The sequence below is a fragment of the Chiloscyllium plagiosum genome, unplaced genomic scaffold (assembly GCF_037043375.1).
Source record: "Chiloscyllium plagiosum isolate Xiang-an unplaced genomic scaffold, Cpla_swu_hap1 HiC_scaffold_18, whole genome shotgun sequence".
In the NCBI taxonomy this organism is placed as follows: domain Eukaryota; kingdom Metazoa; phylum Chordata; class Chondrichthyes; order Orectolobiformes; family Hemiscylliidae; genus Chiloscyllium; species Chiloscyllium plagiosum.
This window is the reverse complement of record NW_028270156.1, coordinates 56,176,418-56,194,078: the sequence shown is the minus strand read 5'-3', so window position 1 is coordinate 56,194,078 and position 17,661 is coordinate 56,176,418. Positions and strand designations below refer to the sequence as shown.

Here is a 17,661-nt window from a genome sequence, read left to right as displayed (position 1 = left end):
TTCCTCCACTACATTGATGACTGCATCAGCGCCTCCTCGAGCTCCCATGAGGAGGTTGAACGGTTCATTAACTTCACCAACACATTCAACCCCAACCTTAAATTCACGTGGACCACCTCTGACACCTCTCTCCCCTTCCTGGACCTCTCCAACTCCATCAACGGTGACCAATTCAGCACTGACATTTTCTACAAACCCATTGACTCCCATAGCTACCTGGATTACACCTCCTCCTACCCTGATTCCTGCAAAAATGCTATCTCTTATTCCCAATTCCTCCACCTCCGCCATATCTGATCCCAGGAGGACAAGTTCCACCACAGAACACATCAGATGGCCTCCTTCTTTAAAGACCGATATTTCCCCTCCCATGCGGTTGATGATACCCTCCAGTGCATCTCATCCACATCCCACACCTCCGCCCTTGAACACGACCCCTCCAACCGTAGCAAGGACAGAATCTCTCCCCCCCCCCCCCCTGCAAAACCCCAGTCCTCACATTCCACCCACCAACCTCCATATACATTGCATCATCCTCCACCATTTCTGCCATCTACAAATGGACCCCACCACCAGAGATATATTTCCCTCCCCATCCCTATCCGCCTTCCGTAAAGACCGTTCCCTCCACGACTACCAAGACAGGTCCACGCCCCCTAACAACCCACCCTCCTCTCCCAGCACCTTCCCTTACCACCATAGGAATTGCAAAACCTACGCCCAGACCTCCCCCCCTCACCTCTGTTGAAGGCCCCAAAGGAGCCTTCCACATCCATCAAAGTTTCACCTGCACTTCCACACATGTCATTTACTGTATCTGCTACTCCCGATGCAGTCTCCCCTACATTGGGGAGACAGGGTGGCTACTTGCAGAACACTGCAGAGAACTTCTCCAGATACCTGCATCAATCAACCTCACCACCCTGTGGCCAAACACTTTAACTTCCCCTCCCACTGTACCGAAGACATGCAGGTCCTGGGCCTTCTCCATCGCCACTCCCTTACCAGCCAACACCTGGAGGAAGAACACCTCGGGATCCTCCAACCACATCAATGTGGATTTCACCAGGTTCCTTATTTCCCCATCCTCCACCTTACCCCAGTTCCAACCTTCCAGCTCAGCACTGTACTCATGACCCGTCCCATTTGTCCATCCTCCTTCCCACCATCCACTCTACCCTCCCCTCCGATCTATCATCTTTACCCCCACCTCCATCCACCTATTGCACTCTTAGCTACCTTCCCGCCAGCCCCACCCCCCCTCGCATTTATCTCTCCACACCCAAGACTCCGAGCCTCATTCCTGATGAAGGGCTTTTGCCCAAAATGTCGATTTTCCTGCTCCTTGGATGCTGCCTGACCTTCTGTGCTTTTCCAGCACCACACTCCCGACTCTAATATCCGGCATCTGTGTAACTCACTCTCGCCTAGGCTAACATCTATCCCTAGGCAAAATGAAGACTGCAGATGCTGGAGATCAGAATCAAGATTAGAGTGGTGCTGGAAAAGCACAGCAGGTCAGGCAGCATCTAAGGAGTAGGAAAATCGACGTTTTGGGCAAAAGCCCTTCATCAGGCTTCATCAGATGAAAGGGGTAACCATGGGCACCCGCATGGGCCCGAGCTATGCCTGTCTCTTTGTTGGCTACGTAGAAAAGTCCATCTTCTGTAGTTAGACCGACACCACTTGCCACCTCTTCCTCCGCTTTATTGATGACTGCATCGGCACCACCTCATGCTCCCACGAGGAGGTTGAGCAGTTCATCAACTTCACCAGCACATTCCACCCCAACCTTAAATTCACCTGACCATCTCTGACACCTCTCTCCCCTTCCTGGACCTCTCCACCTCCAACAATGATGATTTCCTGATGAAGGGCTTGTGGTGATAGGTCAGTGGGAATGTGGAGCGGACAGGTGGGAAGGAAGATGGACAAGTAGCTCAGTCAGAGGGAGGAGCTGAGTCGGAATTTTGGATCTGGAATGGGGTGGGGGAGGGGAAATTTAGAAACTAGTGAATTCAGTGTTCATGTCGTGTGGTTGTAGGTTCCCAAGGTGAAAGATGAGGTATTTCTCAAGTTTGTGGGTGGCCTTGTGTAGGCAGTGGAGGAGGCCCAGAATGGACATGTCCTCAGTTGAGAGGGGGAATTGAAGTGGATGGCCACCGGAAGGTGGGGTTGGTTGGTACATACAAACCTGAGGTGTTCCCTGAACCATTCTGTGAGTTTGCACTTGGTCTGTCTGTTGTAGAGGAGACCACATTGAGAGCACTGGATGCAGTAAATGAGATTTTAAGATATCCAAGTAAAGCTCTGCTGGATTTGGAATGATCTTTTGGGGCCTTGGACTGAGGTGAGAGGGGGTGGTGTGGGCACAGGTTTTGCACCGCTAATTGGCAGGGGAAGGTGCCGGGTGTGGAGAGGGGGTTGGTGGGGAGCATGGACCTAACATGGAGGGAACAGCCCCTACAGAATACAGATAAGGGTGGGAAGTGAAATATATTTTTGGTGGTGGGGTCTGACTGTAGGTGGCAAAAATGACAGAGCATGATATGCTGGATTTGGAGATTAGTGGGGTAGAATGTGAGGACCAGGGCAATTCTATCCGTGTTGGAATTGGGGGTTGGGGTTCGAGGGCAGAGATGCAGGAAATGGAGGAGACACAGTTGAGGGCACTGTCGATCACAGGGCAGGGGAAATCATGTCCTTGAAGTAGGAGGACATCTGGGATGTCCTGGAGTGGAACTGCTCATCCTGAGAGCAGATAAGATGGAGGAATTAGGAGTAGGGAACCACATTTTTACAAGAGGGAGGATGGGAGAAGGTGTAGTCAAGGCACTTGGTCTCTCTGTTGTAGAGGAGACCACATTGAGAGCACCGGATGCAGTAAATAAGATTGGAGGATATCCTAGTAAAGCTCTGCTGGATTTGGAATGATCTTTTGGGGCCTTGGACTGAGGTGAGTGGGGGTGGTGTGGACGCAGGCTTTGCCCCTCTAATTGGCAGGGGAAGGTGCCGGGTGTGGAGAGGGGGTTGGTGGGGAGCATGGACCTAACATGGAGGGAACAGCCCCTACAGAATACAGATAAGGGTGGGAAGTGGGAGTCTGTGGGTTTGAAGTAGATGTCAGTGTTGAGTTGATGACCCAAGACCGAGATGGGAAGGTCCAGGAAGGGGAGGGAGGTATTGGAAATGGACCAGGTGAATTTGAGGTCGGGATGGAAGTGTTGGTGTGGAGAATGAGCTGTTCAAGCTCCTTGTGAGAGCACGAGGCAGCACCGATAAAGTCATTGATGTAAGCGAGGAAAAGGGGGGGATGATGCCAGTGTAGCTGTGGAAAAGACAATATTCCATGTATCCTATGAAAAGGCACTCAGGTACCCATAGTCACCCCCTCTAGTTTGTAGCAAATGGGAGGATTGAAAGGAGAAGTGGTTAAGGGTAAGGACCAGTTCTGCCAATCGAATAACAGTGTCGGTGGAGGGAGGCTGGAGGAGGAGGGTGGGGAGTGGGGGTCAGTGGGAGAGGAAGAAACAGAGTGCTTTTAGGCTTTCCTCATAGGGGACGCAGGTACAGAGGGACTGAATTTCCATGGGGAAGATAAAGTGTTGGGCGGCCGGGAATCGGAAGTCATGGAGGATTGCAGGGCGAGGGTGCTATCTCAAATGTATGTGGGAGGTTCCAAGACCAAGGGGGACAGGATGGAGTTGATATAAGCAGAGATTAGTTCAGTAGCGCAGGAGTAGGTGGAAACAATCAGTCGACCGGGATAATTGAGCATATCATGAATACTCCTTAACAGTGCAGCCCAGTTCATTAATGCTAGTCAAAAATGGGTAACACGTTCGTTCAATAATCTGACTATAAAAATGGGTCATGAACAGGGCAAAGACAGAAATCATGGACACCGGTGTTGCTCATGGTCTAGGTGCTATCCCTGGACCTAACACTTTGGCCTCACCCTGATTGAAGCTCACTCAAAGAACTGGACCCTGAATATTGGGCAGATGGACCCCAGTCCTGGCCGTGAGCATGAACTTGGCTAGGTAGACTTCTTCCTCCAAAATCTGTTGAGTACAAACATCGTCTGCTACTTGGTTCCTTTGAAACCAAGCTATTTATTTTTGCAAACATTTGGGCCATAAGAGGTAAAGCCTTTCAAAGTCGATTAACTCATGATGAGAAGTCTCAGTCATATGCAGTACAGCTTGATGTTGATAAAGCCTAGGGCTGAATCTTGAGCTTTTTTGGCTAAGTCCAAGTTACATCAGGCTTTGGAAGATTTTTCACCATGAAGCCCTGCAGGTTCTCTCGCTGTGTTTTACCAAACTTTCTGCCTTCTTACCTTCTCCATCGTTATGGCATCTTTCAAATTCAATTCTGGCCATATCTTACCATGCTCCATTCCCAGAATAATTTGCCACTCAGCAGATATCTCAGAGTTCACTGGTATGCCTTATGCCTGTGCCATCTTTAAAAGCCCATCTGCATCTGAACAAGCAATATCAGTCTGGAGTTATCCTGCATAATTCCTGACAATTGCCCCGGACATGGCAGACAGGAAGAAACTGAGCTTTTGTCTTCCATTCAGTTGAGTTCCCCCATCTGCCCTTCTAAAATCTCCAGCTGCCAAGGAGAATTCTCTTTCTCCTGGCCTCCACTTGTCTCACAACTGCTTTTAGGTTGATGTCACAGAGATAAAGTGCCTTTGTTTGACATTGTGTGACATCACACATATCCTGACTCATCCAAAGTGCTTGTCCAGGAGCCTTCAGCACTTTAATTTTACAGGAACCATGTGTTCTAATCTGTTCTCCCATAGATGCTTTTAAAAGGTGAAGACTCCTTGTCGAATGAGATTTGCTCACAACACTAGTTGACCTGAGGTGCATGGATTCATTGGAGTCTCTGATGTGATCAAAAATGGGTTGGCTACATCAATTTGACGTGTGTCCATGTGAGATTTTCTGGCTGTAGGTCACTAAATGAAACAGCCACACCTAAAAAATAGGGCACATCAATTTTAGGCTTAATTGTCTAGAAGTTTTTTTTCCTATAATAAGCAAATAAAAAAATAATTGTCATCGTTTTATATTCCAGGTCAATTATTTAGTTGCAAGGAAGCTGTCTGAGTTGGGTATGTAAGTTTATAATTTTGCAATATAATGTAATTCTTATTCAGTCAATGGTTCCCAAAATCCACAGGCCAAACCCTTGGCAAAAGTCTTCCCCATCTAACAGGACAATCCAGTTTCTGTTATTGATTTTGGAAAGTGTGCAGGCTGCCACCAAAACCTCAGCACATCCCTTTCAACTCTGTGGTGTGCTAATTGAAAATATATTTTAACTTGAATTTGCCACTGGGGCCCACCCAGGCACATTTAGAAATCAAGAGTCTTTAGCTCCATGTATGGAAAATCCTAAACCGTAATTGCACCTTGAGACACCTTTGTTACATCATTCGACTCATAAGGGGAAAACACAGATTTTACCACTTGCAAAGCCAACAATGATAGTGATCCTGCACATCCAAGCTCTTGCTTTTTTCCAGCAGGTTGCATTGGAATGCAACTGAATATGACAAGAGAGTCAATTGAAACTGAAGTATTATAGCGGCTGTGTACATCAGAGTAATTATAGGAATGTTTCAAACTGCAGAACAGTTTAGTTGAGCCAAGGATGTCAGTGTTACTGAGTTCTTCAAGGGGTTAGATGCTGCTTTTCCAACCTTTACACCTGAATTTAAGTGCTGCCCTGATAGGTCAGATAGATGTTGCAATGTGGTCAACAGGAGCAGTCTTAATTCAATTTTTAAACAGTCAAAAACCAAAGCACAACATGTAATATCAATAAGCAAATCCCAAGAAAGCTACTGGTGGATGGGAGATATACTAGTAGAGTTGGGGAAGTTGGACTTGAGTCACAATGTGAGAGAATAGAACTGTTCTGATTATACAGGGAATACAAAACGTCACTTATCACAATGTATTGGTGTTTTTCAGAAAGGATGCGTACTGTGTTAGCCCGAGAAAACAGCTTCACTGTAAAAATGTTCACATTCCAGTTCTTCACAATGTTTACTTCTATTGTTTACATCGCTTTTTTTCTGGGAAGGTGGGTACCATTAAACACTTCAATTTGTATAAATCAGCAAATCTTATAATTCATTGTGGATAATAGTATGGGAGATTTAGAAGTGTGGTAAAATAACTTATGCAGAATTTTAACTCACAAGTGGCAGGTGTGAGTTTGGTTGCAAACTGGGGGTAGTAGGAGATTGATTGCAAGTGGTTTGGTGAGACGGATGGTGGTGTAAATACCCAGAAAGTGGTGCTGGTTCAGGAACTCAATCTGTTCCTGCCCATATCTGAGTTTAACCTAGGTGAGTTTGCAGATGAACAGGAAAACCATGGAAGCTGTCAACTGTCATTAAAATATTTAAGTCCCTGATTATTTTAGGATTTAACCCAGAATTCCAACTTTTAACAGTTAGTGCTTGTGTTTCCTAAAATGTGTTGAACTCGGAACAACCATGTGAAAGCGGGGACGGGGGCATGCTTGGAATCCATCAAAGTGTAGCTAAATAGCTGTTTCCCTGCCTGGGTAAGGGACAGATAAGCACAGCACTTCTTTCCAGCTTGATTCATGATCTCCAGTTGTTTGAAAGTTAGATTACCTGTATTGTACTTCACTCACCTTGACCTATAATTCCTTGTCGTCAGTCTTTCACTACAGCATAGGAACAGCTTATGCAGCTCTAACTTGATGATGGACAAGAGTAGTAACACCAGCAATACTAATGGCGGTAGGAGCAACACCAGTACCAGTGTCAGCTGTCTTCTCCTCAGCTGTATACCACAGAAATGAGATTCAGCTTGAAGGAGGTAGACTCCCAACACAGGATCAACAGAACAGAGGATCAGTTCTCTCAACACGTATGCACCAGTGTCACAGGAGGCTGAGGCATTCATAGCCAATCATTGCTGATATATTTAGCATCATAGAACAAGACCTCCTTCCAGTAGACCAGATACGCATGCATTTTTAGTGGCCATCAAGTGGCTATTACAAAGGACATACTCCATCACTCCCTGTTCTCTCCATCTCCTTGGTACATTCATATATATAATCATTTGAATTAGGAGCAGGATTGGATCATATAGCCACTTACGCCTGCTTCACCTTTTGAAGAGACCATGCCTGATCTGTGACTTAATAACCTACGAGTCTGTTTGTAAATTAAGAATCTAATTCAATCTTAAATTTATTCAATGACTCTGTCTTCATTATTCTCTTGGGAAGATAATTCCATGATCTAATGACCCATTGAGATAAAATCATTTCTCCTTATCTTCATTTTAAATGTGTGTTCCTTTATTTTAAATGGTGCTAGCAGAAACTACCTCTCAACATCTACCTAACAAATCTTCTTATAATGTTATATGTTCCAGTAAGGTGACCCCTCATTGTTCTAAACTCCAATGGATATAGGCTCAAACTCTCCAATCTTTCCTCTTAGAATAGCTACCTCATTTCAAGAAACAGTCAAGTGAACTTTCTTCAAACTACTTCTTGTGCAATTTTATATTTCCTAACTAAAAAGAATAAAACTATATTCAGTATATTTCCAGATATGGTCTCACCATTACCCTATACAACTGTGACAAAACTTCCTTATTTTCATTCTCTTTGACCTTTGCAAAATATGCAATTTCAATTACCTTTCTAATCAGTTGCAGTACCTACATGCCAATGTTTTCTGATTCATACACCAGGGCATCAGATTCCTCTTTACTGCAGAGTTATGTAAATTTTCACCATTTAAATTATATACTGCTTTTCCATCCTTCAGTTCATATCATCCGTTATTAGCTTACACAGTTTAGCTCACTCATTTAACACAGTTAAACTCTTTTGCAGACTCCTTATGTTCCCTTCACAATCCACTCTCCTACCCTTACTTCATCAGCAAACCTATCGAGCTTTACAATCAGTATGGCCGCTGCTGCCCGTTACACAAACTGTACTAGTTTGATGATTCCTTCGCTTTTCATCCTCCTGATTTCTGGTTCTACTTTCACGCATAAGGCCAATAGCACTCTACAGGCTTGCAGAATCATGGAATAGCTTCCTAGTCAACATGGCCTAGGTTCCTCTGATAATCCCAAGACCTTCCTGAAAAACATCCAGGTATGTAATTAGGACTTCAATCAGGCAACCAATTTTGCCCCATCAAGCTTAGGCCCTCGCTTTTTACTACAATCAGTGGTAACCAGCTGCTTCTCGTACAAGACCAGAACTGCAGTTAAACATTTAATCTGTAAAGATTCCATGGTATAGGTTCTCAGTCTAGTTGAGATCTTACACAAACTTAAAAATTGGAGTCCAAATCGAACTTTGTTGAAGGCTGCTTCTACAATAACTGATATAGCTGCACTGGTATCAACCTTCATTAGAATTGAGTGACCATTTAACCAGATATTTATTTTGATTGATTCCAATTTGGATGTTGCTGAACAACTTAACTGTTCCAAGCCAGATATAGCTGGGCTTTCCTGGGTGTGCACTCTCTTGGATACCGGCCTATGAGTCCTCTTACTCAAGCTAGATAGATTCTTTTGCTGTCCTGAGTCCGCATACCGGCAGCAACTACAAGACCAGATCCTGAAAAAATGTTAACCGTTTGGTCAAGGCTTGGCTTTATTTTGGGGTTTTGCTGTAGGTTTACCTGGAGTTCAGGAAATGTCCTGAGTGAGGCTATTCAATTGTCTTTGCTCAAGTGGTGTTCCCCAAGCTCAATCAGCCTGGCAGGGTGTCCACTTCCATTGGCATACCCTTTAACTCATAAGCTCCATTTGCAGCATTTTCTCATGACAGTCAATTGTAGTGTCTGTTTGAAGGCCAGGTGGGCTTCAGCTAGTAGGTGCTTTTGCATGGTGACATCATTAATTCCATATACCAAACAGTCTCTCAGCATCTCATTAAGGGTTAAACCATGACCCTGCCAGTTGTCTTCATCAAAATTCCCAACACAGATTGTGCCCACTCTCAAACTGCCGAGTAAAACCATAGCATCTCAGAATTAGAGGAGACCTGGGTCATTATATTCCTTAACTAAATCTATTAATTCTTGAAAGAGTTTTAGTATTTGGTGCTTCAGGAAAAGTTAGGCTGCTAATAACCAAAAAAAGCTGCGGATCCACAAGTGGTCAGGAAAATGACTCATTGCTTTTCATCTGCCCCACTGTCATTTGTCCAGAAAAAAATAACATATTCTTTCCACATAGTGGGCTCAGTCTTCAATGGCAGGATTGAACGAGTCAAGCCTCCCAAATAATGGTATCGTGCCAAGAAATATGTAGCCCAACTCAAAGATGACTGTTGCAAGCAAATTTCTTCAGGAGCACTTTTTTTGTCTCAAAAGCACAGAAATAACTCCACAGAGACCAGTACACCATCACAAAGTCACCCTTCATTTACATGTGCACAGTAATTGACACTGGTCTGGTTTCCTCAGAACCAGCTCTCAGCGTGAACAGAATCTTGGACATTCCTGTTAATTTTCTTTCTTAACACATTAGTTAATATTTTTTCTCCTGTTTTTTTGTTACCCCCACATTACCGCCTAACTGCGGTAGTGCTTATTTATTCCCCCGCACCCATGTGTGTGTGTGCAGGTGTGAGACACAGTGAAAGACAAAAGGTGCACAAATCTTTATTCAGTTTACACCACCAGGAGGAAAGGAAACACCCAAATGGCCAGTGACAAGCAATGCCCTTCACATCAAAGGGAACACACTTATTACTTTTTTTCTTTTTCTAAATACACTTGTTAATTTTTTTCTCTTTTTTTTTCTTTTCCTTCCCTTCACTCCACTCTGATCCAGCTCCCTCAGAGGCATCTCTCAGAGTGAACAGAACCGCTGACACTCATGTTCTTTTTAAAATTTTTTTTGACACTCCTGATTTTTTTCTTTTCCTTTTCTACCCCCACACTACCGCCTAACTGCTTATTTTTTCCCCAGCACCCATGTTGTGTGTGTGCAGGTGTGAGACACAGTGAGAGACACAATGTGTACGAATCTTTATTCAGTTTCCACCACCAGAAAGCGAAGAAACACCCGAGTGGCCAGTGACAAGCAGAGCCCTTCACATCAAAGGGAACACACTTGTTAATTTTTTTTTTCTTTTTCTAAACACACTTGTTAATATCTGTCAGGCAAGACTAGCTGATTGAACTAGCTTAACAGCACCAATCAGGGAACTAATATCCTATGAGGTCGTCCTGGCTGACCTTGTTGCAATCACTATATTGGGCTAAGTTGAGACATGTGGCAGAAGCAGATGAGAAGTCTGGCAAGGAGAAAGTGAAGACTGCAGATGCTGGAGATCAGACTCAAGAGGGTGGTGCTGGAAAAGCACAGCAGGTCAGGTAGCAACCGAGGAACAGGAGAATTGGCGTTTCGGGCATAAGCCCTTCATCAGGAAGTCTGGCAATACCTATCTCGATGAAGGGAGCATCTTGCTACATCTTTTATGCTTTCGCCAAGCAGCGTGGCATGTTTCTCACTAGGCAACAGTGACTTGCCAATTAAAGGGAATTATAACTTAGTAAATGCTTTTTTAACACCACAACTTGACTCACTAATATCCATCTTGTCAATTTACCAAACATACCAACTAAGTTAGACATCAAGAATTCTCAACATATTATCTGTTTACTGGAAACTTGAGCTCGTTGCTGTCTGTGAAGTCTCAATCTTGGACACTGGGTGCCAGCATCATTGGGTACCCTTCATGGGCATTGACAATACATACCATATGTTTGCATTCATCATATTCCAGTCTCTAACAACCCTCATGGTACATCTCCAAACCAGCTTTTGACACCTCTGCACTTCAATCTGCACTTAAGGCTACACTGACAACTATCATTGTAATGGCTGCTGCAAGGACATCGTGCACTCAGGGACACATGTCCAGATCATCGACTGAACCAGGCTGCATCTCTGGGCTTTTTGCTTGTCATCTCAGCGCTTACTCATTCTGGACTTAGCTGAATTCTCATAGCTTCCCTTATATTGTCTTGCTTTAGTCATTTGTTAAACACAGAGCCAGGAAGCTTCTCATGGTTTTCAAAAATCATGAGTCATATCAACAGAGGTACTGTGTGCTCAGAGTTTTCTGGTATAGTGAGTCAAGGCCAGCCTCCCATACCTCCTTCAAAGGGCCTGGACATGGTCAGTGGGAGGTATCAAAGAAAAGACGGTTGTCGTGGAAAAAGTAATTCAAATTTTTCCTACACTGCCGTCATTCCTTTAGACAGCTAAGACAGCACTGACCTGGGTGGCAAACTCAAACCAAGCATGATCTGGTGCCAGGAGAAAGAACATCTTGCATCTGCACCACCACATCCACTTCTATGTCCCTATCCTCAAAACAAAAGCACCCATTTTGTCTGTCTGCCATGTCCAGAGCAATTGTCAGGAACCATACTTATGCAATGGGCTTTTAAAGATTGTGTGGACATAAGCAATGCTGGTCCTTTGAGGGAAATATCAATGAGTGTCAGGTTGTATATAGTAATATGGGGATAGAATTGGACATGAAGAATGCCGTGGGGTGGGCTAGAGAGATAGTAAGATGCATTTGGTAAGATATGATGGAAAATCTCACTGGTTTTTTTGGCGAGAATCCCTTCCAAAAACTCTCATTGAGCCAAAACAAAATCCAGCAAAGTTCAGCCCATTGATTTTGTCTCCATTCACATTTTTTTCATGAATACAGAGTACAATTCCATGTGAGGGTACAGTGGTAGTTCACTTGCAGTGCATGTGTAGTATTAGTATCCTGTAATTAACTTTCGTAATTAACTTATTTCTCTGTTAGGATCAATGGGCATCCAGGTAATTATGCGAGAGTAGCTAACAAGTGGCGATTAGAAGAGGTGAGCAAACAATTCCTGATTCTTTACATTCCCTTTTGAGAAACATAAATACATACACTATATGTTACCGTGAATGTAATTATCAATACAGGTTAATGAGTTGTTTATTATATAGAAAACCTAGGGAAAATAATTTCGACTAGTATATTGAACACCTTTTATCTAGTTTCTTTTTAAAATATTGTCTAAATTGCTTATCTGTTTATACAATCAAATTTCAGGGATAGCTCTTTTTCATATCCTTTCTGAGGAAGAATAGTTAAATATTCTGAGTATAAAAAAGATTTTCAAGCTTCACAGATTATTTTCTTACTGTTATGTGGCACTATCACAATGCTAAATTGGATAGACTTTGAACAGATCTAGCAACTCAAGATTGGGCATCCATGAAACACTGTAGGCCAATAACAGCAGCAGAACTGAACTCCAGCACAATCTGCAACCTCATGGTCTGGCATGTCCCCCACTCAGCCATTGCCATCAAGCCAGGGAATCGACCTGGTTCAAAGGAGAGTACAAGAGGGCATACCAGAGGCAGCACCAAGCATACCTGAAAATGGGGTGTCAACCTGATGAAGCTACCAAATAGGACAACTTGCATGCCAAACAGCATAAATAGCAAGTGATAGAGCTAAGCAATCCTGCAACGAGTGGATTAGAACTAAGCTTTGCAGTCCTGCCATCCAGTTTTGAATGCTGGTGGACAATTAAATAACTCACTACAGGAAGAGCCAGGCACATCAGTGCAAAAGTTAAGGCTAAGGCATCTGCAATAACCATCAGCTAGAAGTGCCATGTGGATGATTAATCTTGGCCTCTTCCAGTGGTCTCCAGCATTACATATACCTGTCTTCAGCCAATTTGATTTGTTCTGCGTGATATCAAGGAGACACTGGATAATGCAAAGGCAGTGGGTCCTGACAACATTCTGGCAATAGGACTAAAGACTTGTGCTCCAGAACTTGCTGCTCCCCTAGTCAAGCTTTTCCAGTACAGTTACAGTGCTGACATCTATCTAACAACGTATAGGATTTACCAGGAAGGTTATGTCCTATACACAAAAAGCAGGACATATCCAACCCAACCAATTACTGCCCCATCAGTCTTCTCTTGATCATCTGTAAAGTGATGGAAAGTATCATGAACAGTTCTATCAAGCAGCTCAGTGACGCCAACTCTGGGTTCTACCAGGACCACTTAGTTTCTGATCTAATTACAGCCTTAGTTGAAATATGGGCAAAAGAGCTGAATTCCAGAGGTGAGGTTAGAGTGACAGCCTTAGACATCAAGGCGGCATTTGACCCACTGTGACATCAAGGAACTCTAGAAAAATGGAAATGAATGGGTATCGGGGCAAACTCTCCACTGGTTGGAGTTATACTGGCACACAGAAAGAAAGTCGTGGTTGTTGGAGGTCAGTCACCTTAGCTCCAGGACATCTCTGCAGTAATTCCTCAGGAAAGTGCCTGAGGTCCAACCATCTTCAGCTGCTTCACCACTGACCTTCCCTCCATTGTTACTGATAATTGCACAATGCTTAGCATCATTCATAACTCCTCAGATATTGAAGCATGTCCTTTTCAAATGCAACCAGATCTGGACAATATCCAGGCTTGGGCTGACAAGTGGCTAGTAACATTTGTGCTACACACATGCCAGGTTATGTTCAGTACCAACAAGAGATAATCTAACCACTGCCCATTGAAATTCAAATGGAGTTACCATCACTAAATCCTCCACTATCAACATTCTGGGGGTTACCATTGACCAAAAACTCAACTGGACCCACCACATAAACACAGTGGCTGCAAAAGCAGGTCAGAGGCTAGTCACCCACCCCCCCAATTCCCCAAAGCCTGCTCATCATCTATAAGACACAAGTCAGGAGTGTGTTGAAATTTTTGATTTGATTTGGTTTATCATTGTTACATGTACCTAAGTACAGTAAAAAGTTTTGCTTTGCATGCAGAACAGACAGGTCAAACCAAACAAAGTGCATAGGGGTAATAGAACAGAGCGAGAAGTACAACATTATGGCTGCAGAGAAGGTGCACAAAGAGCGAGATTAACATTAAATTGAAAAATTGAGAGTTCCATTCAGAAGTCTAATAACAGCAGGGAAGAAGTAGTTCTTGAGTCTGTTGATACGTGTGTTTAAGCTTTTGTATCTTCTGCCCAAAGGAAGAGGTTGGAAGATATTATAATCAGGGTGAGGGGTCTTTGATTATGTTGGCATCCTTTCCAAGGCAGCAGGAAGTTTAAATGGAGTCAATGGATTGAGGGTTGGCCTGCGTGATGGACTGAGCTGTGTTCACAACTCTCTTTAGTTTCTTATGATCCTGGGCAGAGTAGATTTAATACCACGTTGTGGTGCATCTAGATAGAATGCTTTCTATGGTGCATCTATAAAATTGATTTGGAGATGCTGGTGTTCGACTGGGGTGTACAAAGTTAAAAATCACACAACACCAGGTTATAGTCCAACAGGTTTAATTAGAAGCACACTAGCTTTCGGAGCGCCGCTCCGTCATCAGGTGGTTGTGGAGGACACAGTTGTAAGACACAGAATTTATAGCAAATGTTTACAGTGTGATGTAACTGAAATTATACATTGAAAAATATCTTGATTGTTTGTTGAGTCTTTCATCTGTTCGAATACCATGATAGTGTCACTTCTTTCATATGTAAATCACAAAACCTTTTTTTAAAAGTTACAGTCTCAGGTTAATTGTAACAATTGGTGTTAGCCAGATAATGTTGAAGGTGTTAGCCCCCTGTGTTCTCTGCCTGTGCCATAATGTTTAGACTGATTCTAAGCTAAAAAGTGAGTTAACAGAGTCTTACATGAATTCATGCAGTTTTTGAGCAAAGTACAATGTAACTCTGCAAGTACAAATTCACCCCACAAACGTATATGTTTATGTGTGTATGTGTGTCTGTCTGTCTGCCTGGGGTGGGGGTTGTGAGTGTGAGCGAGAGTGTATGTGTGTGTATGTGAGTGTAGAATGTCTAAGTCTGTGAGGGGGTCAGTGTGGGGGTGTGTATCTGTAGGAGCGTGTGTGAGTGTCTGTGTGCATGTCTGTGTATACGTGTGTCCGTGTGTATGTGTGTGTATAGGAGTTGCGTGTATGTGTGTGTGTATAGGACTGTCTGTGTGTGTGTATAGTGCAATGGTGGTCACCTGTTGTGTGACATGAACCCAAGGTCCCGGTTGAGGCCCTCTCCATGGGCTGTTAGCCTCTGCTCGGCCACTTTTCACTGTTGCCTGTCCCGAAGTCCGCCTTGGAGGATGGTCACCCGAAAGTCCGAGGTCAAATGTCCTGGACTACTGAAGTGTTCCCCAACTGGGAGGAAACACTCCTGTCTGTTGATTGTTGTGCTGTGCCCATTCATTCATTGCCGTAGCCTTTGCCCAGTTTCCACAATGTACCATGCCTCAAGGCATCCTTGCCTGCAACATATAAGATAGACAATATTGGCTGAGTCACTTGAGTACCTGCCACATATATGGTAGGAGGTGTCCACACTCTGACATGTCTTGCAGCGCCTACTTTGAATGGGTTGTAAGGAGTTGTCTAGAAAGCTGGGCAGCTTGCTACGAACAATGATCTATTTGAGGTTTGGCGGTTGTTTAAAGACAAGCAGTGGAGGTGTGGGGAAGGTCTTGACAAGGTGCTCACCCTCATTGATAATGTGTTGCAGGTCACAAAGAACATGGCGTAGTTTTTGAGCTCCTGGGAAGTACTGGACAACGAAGGCTATCCTGTCGGTTGCAACAGGTGTCTGTCTCCTGAGGAGGTCCTTGCTGTGGCATGTCAAAACTGGTGGTAGATGAGTTGAGCATCATACCCTGTTCTTATGAGGGCATCCCTGAGTACTTCCAGATGCCCGTCACGTTCCTCCTCATCTGAACAGATCCAGTGTATGCGAAAGGTGTGGTCCGATAAGTTGATAGTAGACTTCCCCGCAGGGATAATGTTATCCACTGTAGTGCCAGGGTGGGCTTTGCTGCTACTGGTCAGAATGCCAAGTTTTTCCAGTTTTTTGTTCTTGGTGTGCATGTAAGTGGTGTGGTTTTGTCGCCTTGTCTGTTTGGCAATGTCGTGTAATTGTACTGCTGTATCCTGAGTGCAGGATGAGAGTGTGGACTCCATCTGAATTTCAATGTTGTGGCGCCTGCTGTAGTGTTAGTGCACAAGATGATTGAGGAGTTTGCGAGAGGTGCGGTGGCAAAGTTTCTCTGCGTAGTCTGTATTATATGTTGACTTGAGTGGGTTCATGATCCGTAATCTTTTTGGAATCTTTCCTGCTTGCCTGCATTTCTGTAGAAACTTGATGCCAGTGTCGATATGTACGATCTTCTTGGCGATCCTCTCCACTTTAAGCCAGCAATTAGTAGTGTTGATAATAGTCATGATTTGGAGATGCTGGTGTTGGACTGGGGTATACAAACTCTATAAAAATTGATAAGAGTCTTTACGTTCATGCCAAATTTCCTTAGCCTCCTGAGGAAGTAGAAGTGTTGTTGTGTCCTTTTGACCATTGCAATAATGTGGGTGGACCAGGAAAGATTGTTGGTGATTGTCACTCATGGAAACTTGAAACTCTCGCCAACCTCCACCTCAGCTACATTGATGTAGAGAGGGGCGTGCCCTCAAGCTTGCTTCCTGAAGTCAATGAGTCCTGAAGAAGGGTTACACCGGAAACATTAACTTCTCCACCTCTTGATGCTGCCTGGCTTGCTGTGTTCTTCAAGCCTCCTGCTTATCTACCTTGGATTGGAACCGAGCCCCCAGATTCTTACGACACAGGGTAAACTCTTCAGCTTAATATAAACCAGCAACACAGAAAAGATTTATCCTGTACAGTAATCTGTGAAAGTTCGAGAGGCCAAGGACTATTCAAAGTAAAAATTAGCAACTTTATTTCTTCAAGTATAACAGAGAATAATTAACAACTATTTAAAATTCCTTCCTCTGACCTATCTTTTACTTTCTCCTCTACAATACCAGTCCGATAAAACCCTCTGATTAAGATTTATAAAAAACAGAACTTCTTATCTCAAAACTAGGCAGCTTGCTTTTGTTCACCCTACCTCTTGCAAAAATGCCATCCCGTATTCCCAATTCCTCTGCCTCCGCCTCCGCCGTATCTGCTCCCAGGAGGACCAGTTCCACCACAGAACACACCAGATGGCCTTCTTCTTTAGAGACCGCAATTTCCCTTCCCACGTGGTTAAAGATGCCCTCCAATGCATTTTGTCCACATCCCACACCTCCGCCCTCAGACCCCACCCCTCCAACCGTAACAAGGACAGAACCCCCCTGGTGCTCACCTTCCACCCTACCAACCTTCGCATAAACCAAATCATCCGCCAACATTTCTGCCACCTCCAAAAAGACCCCACCACCAGGGATATATTTCCCCCCCCACCCGTTTCCGCCTTCTGCAAAGACCGTTCCCTCCGTGACTACCTGGTCAGGTCCACACCCACCCTCCCAAACTGGCACCTTCCCCTGCCACCGCAGGAATTGCAAAACCTGCGCCCACACCTCCTTCCTCACCTCCATCCAAGGCCCTAAAGGAGCCTTCCACATCCATCAAAGTTTTACCTGCACATCCACCAATATCATTTATTGTATCCGTTGCTCCCGATGCGGTCTCCTCTACATTGGGGAGACTGGACGCCTCCTAGCAGAGCGCTTTAGGGAACATCT

The 17,661-nt window shown here is 44.3% G+C and overlaps 1 protein-coding gene across 1 annotated transcript in view; it reads left to right on the top strand.

Moving 5' to 3' along the window:
* Nucleotides 1–17,661, top strand: part of ano9b (anoctamin 9b) — a 208,235-nt gene that overhangs the window by 143,121 nt on the left and 47,453 nt on the right. The window contains exons 14-16 of the mRNA XM_087996676.1: nucleotides 5,098–5,134; nucleotides 6,000–6,111; nucleotides 11,887–11,944. Of these exons, the coding sequence (XP_087852802.1) occupies nucleotides 5,098–5,134; nucleotides 6,000–6,111; nucleotides 11,887–11,944 (207 nt within the window). The remainder of the gene's footprint in view (nucleotides 1–5,097; nucleotides 5,135–5,999; nucleotides 6,112–11,886; nucleotides 11,945–17,661) is intronic.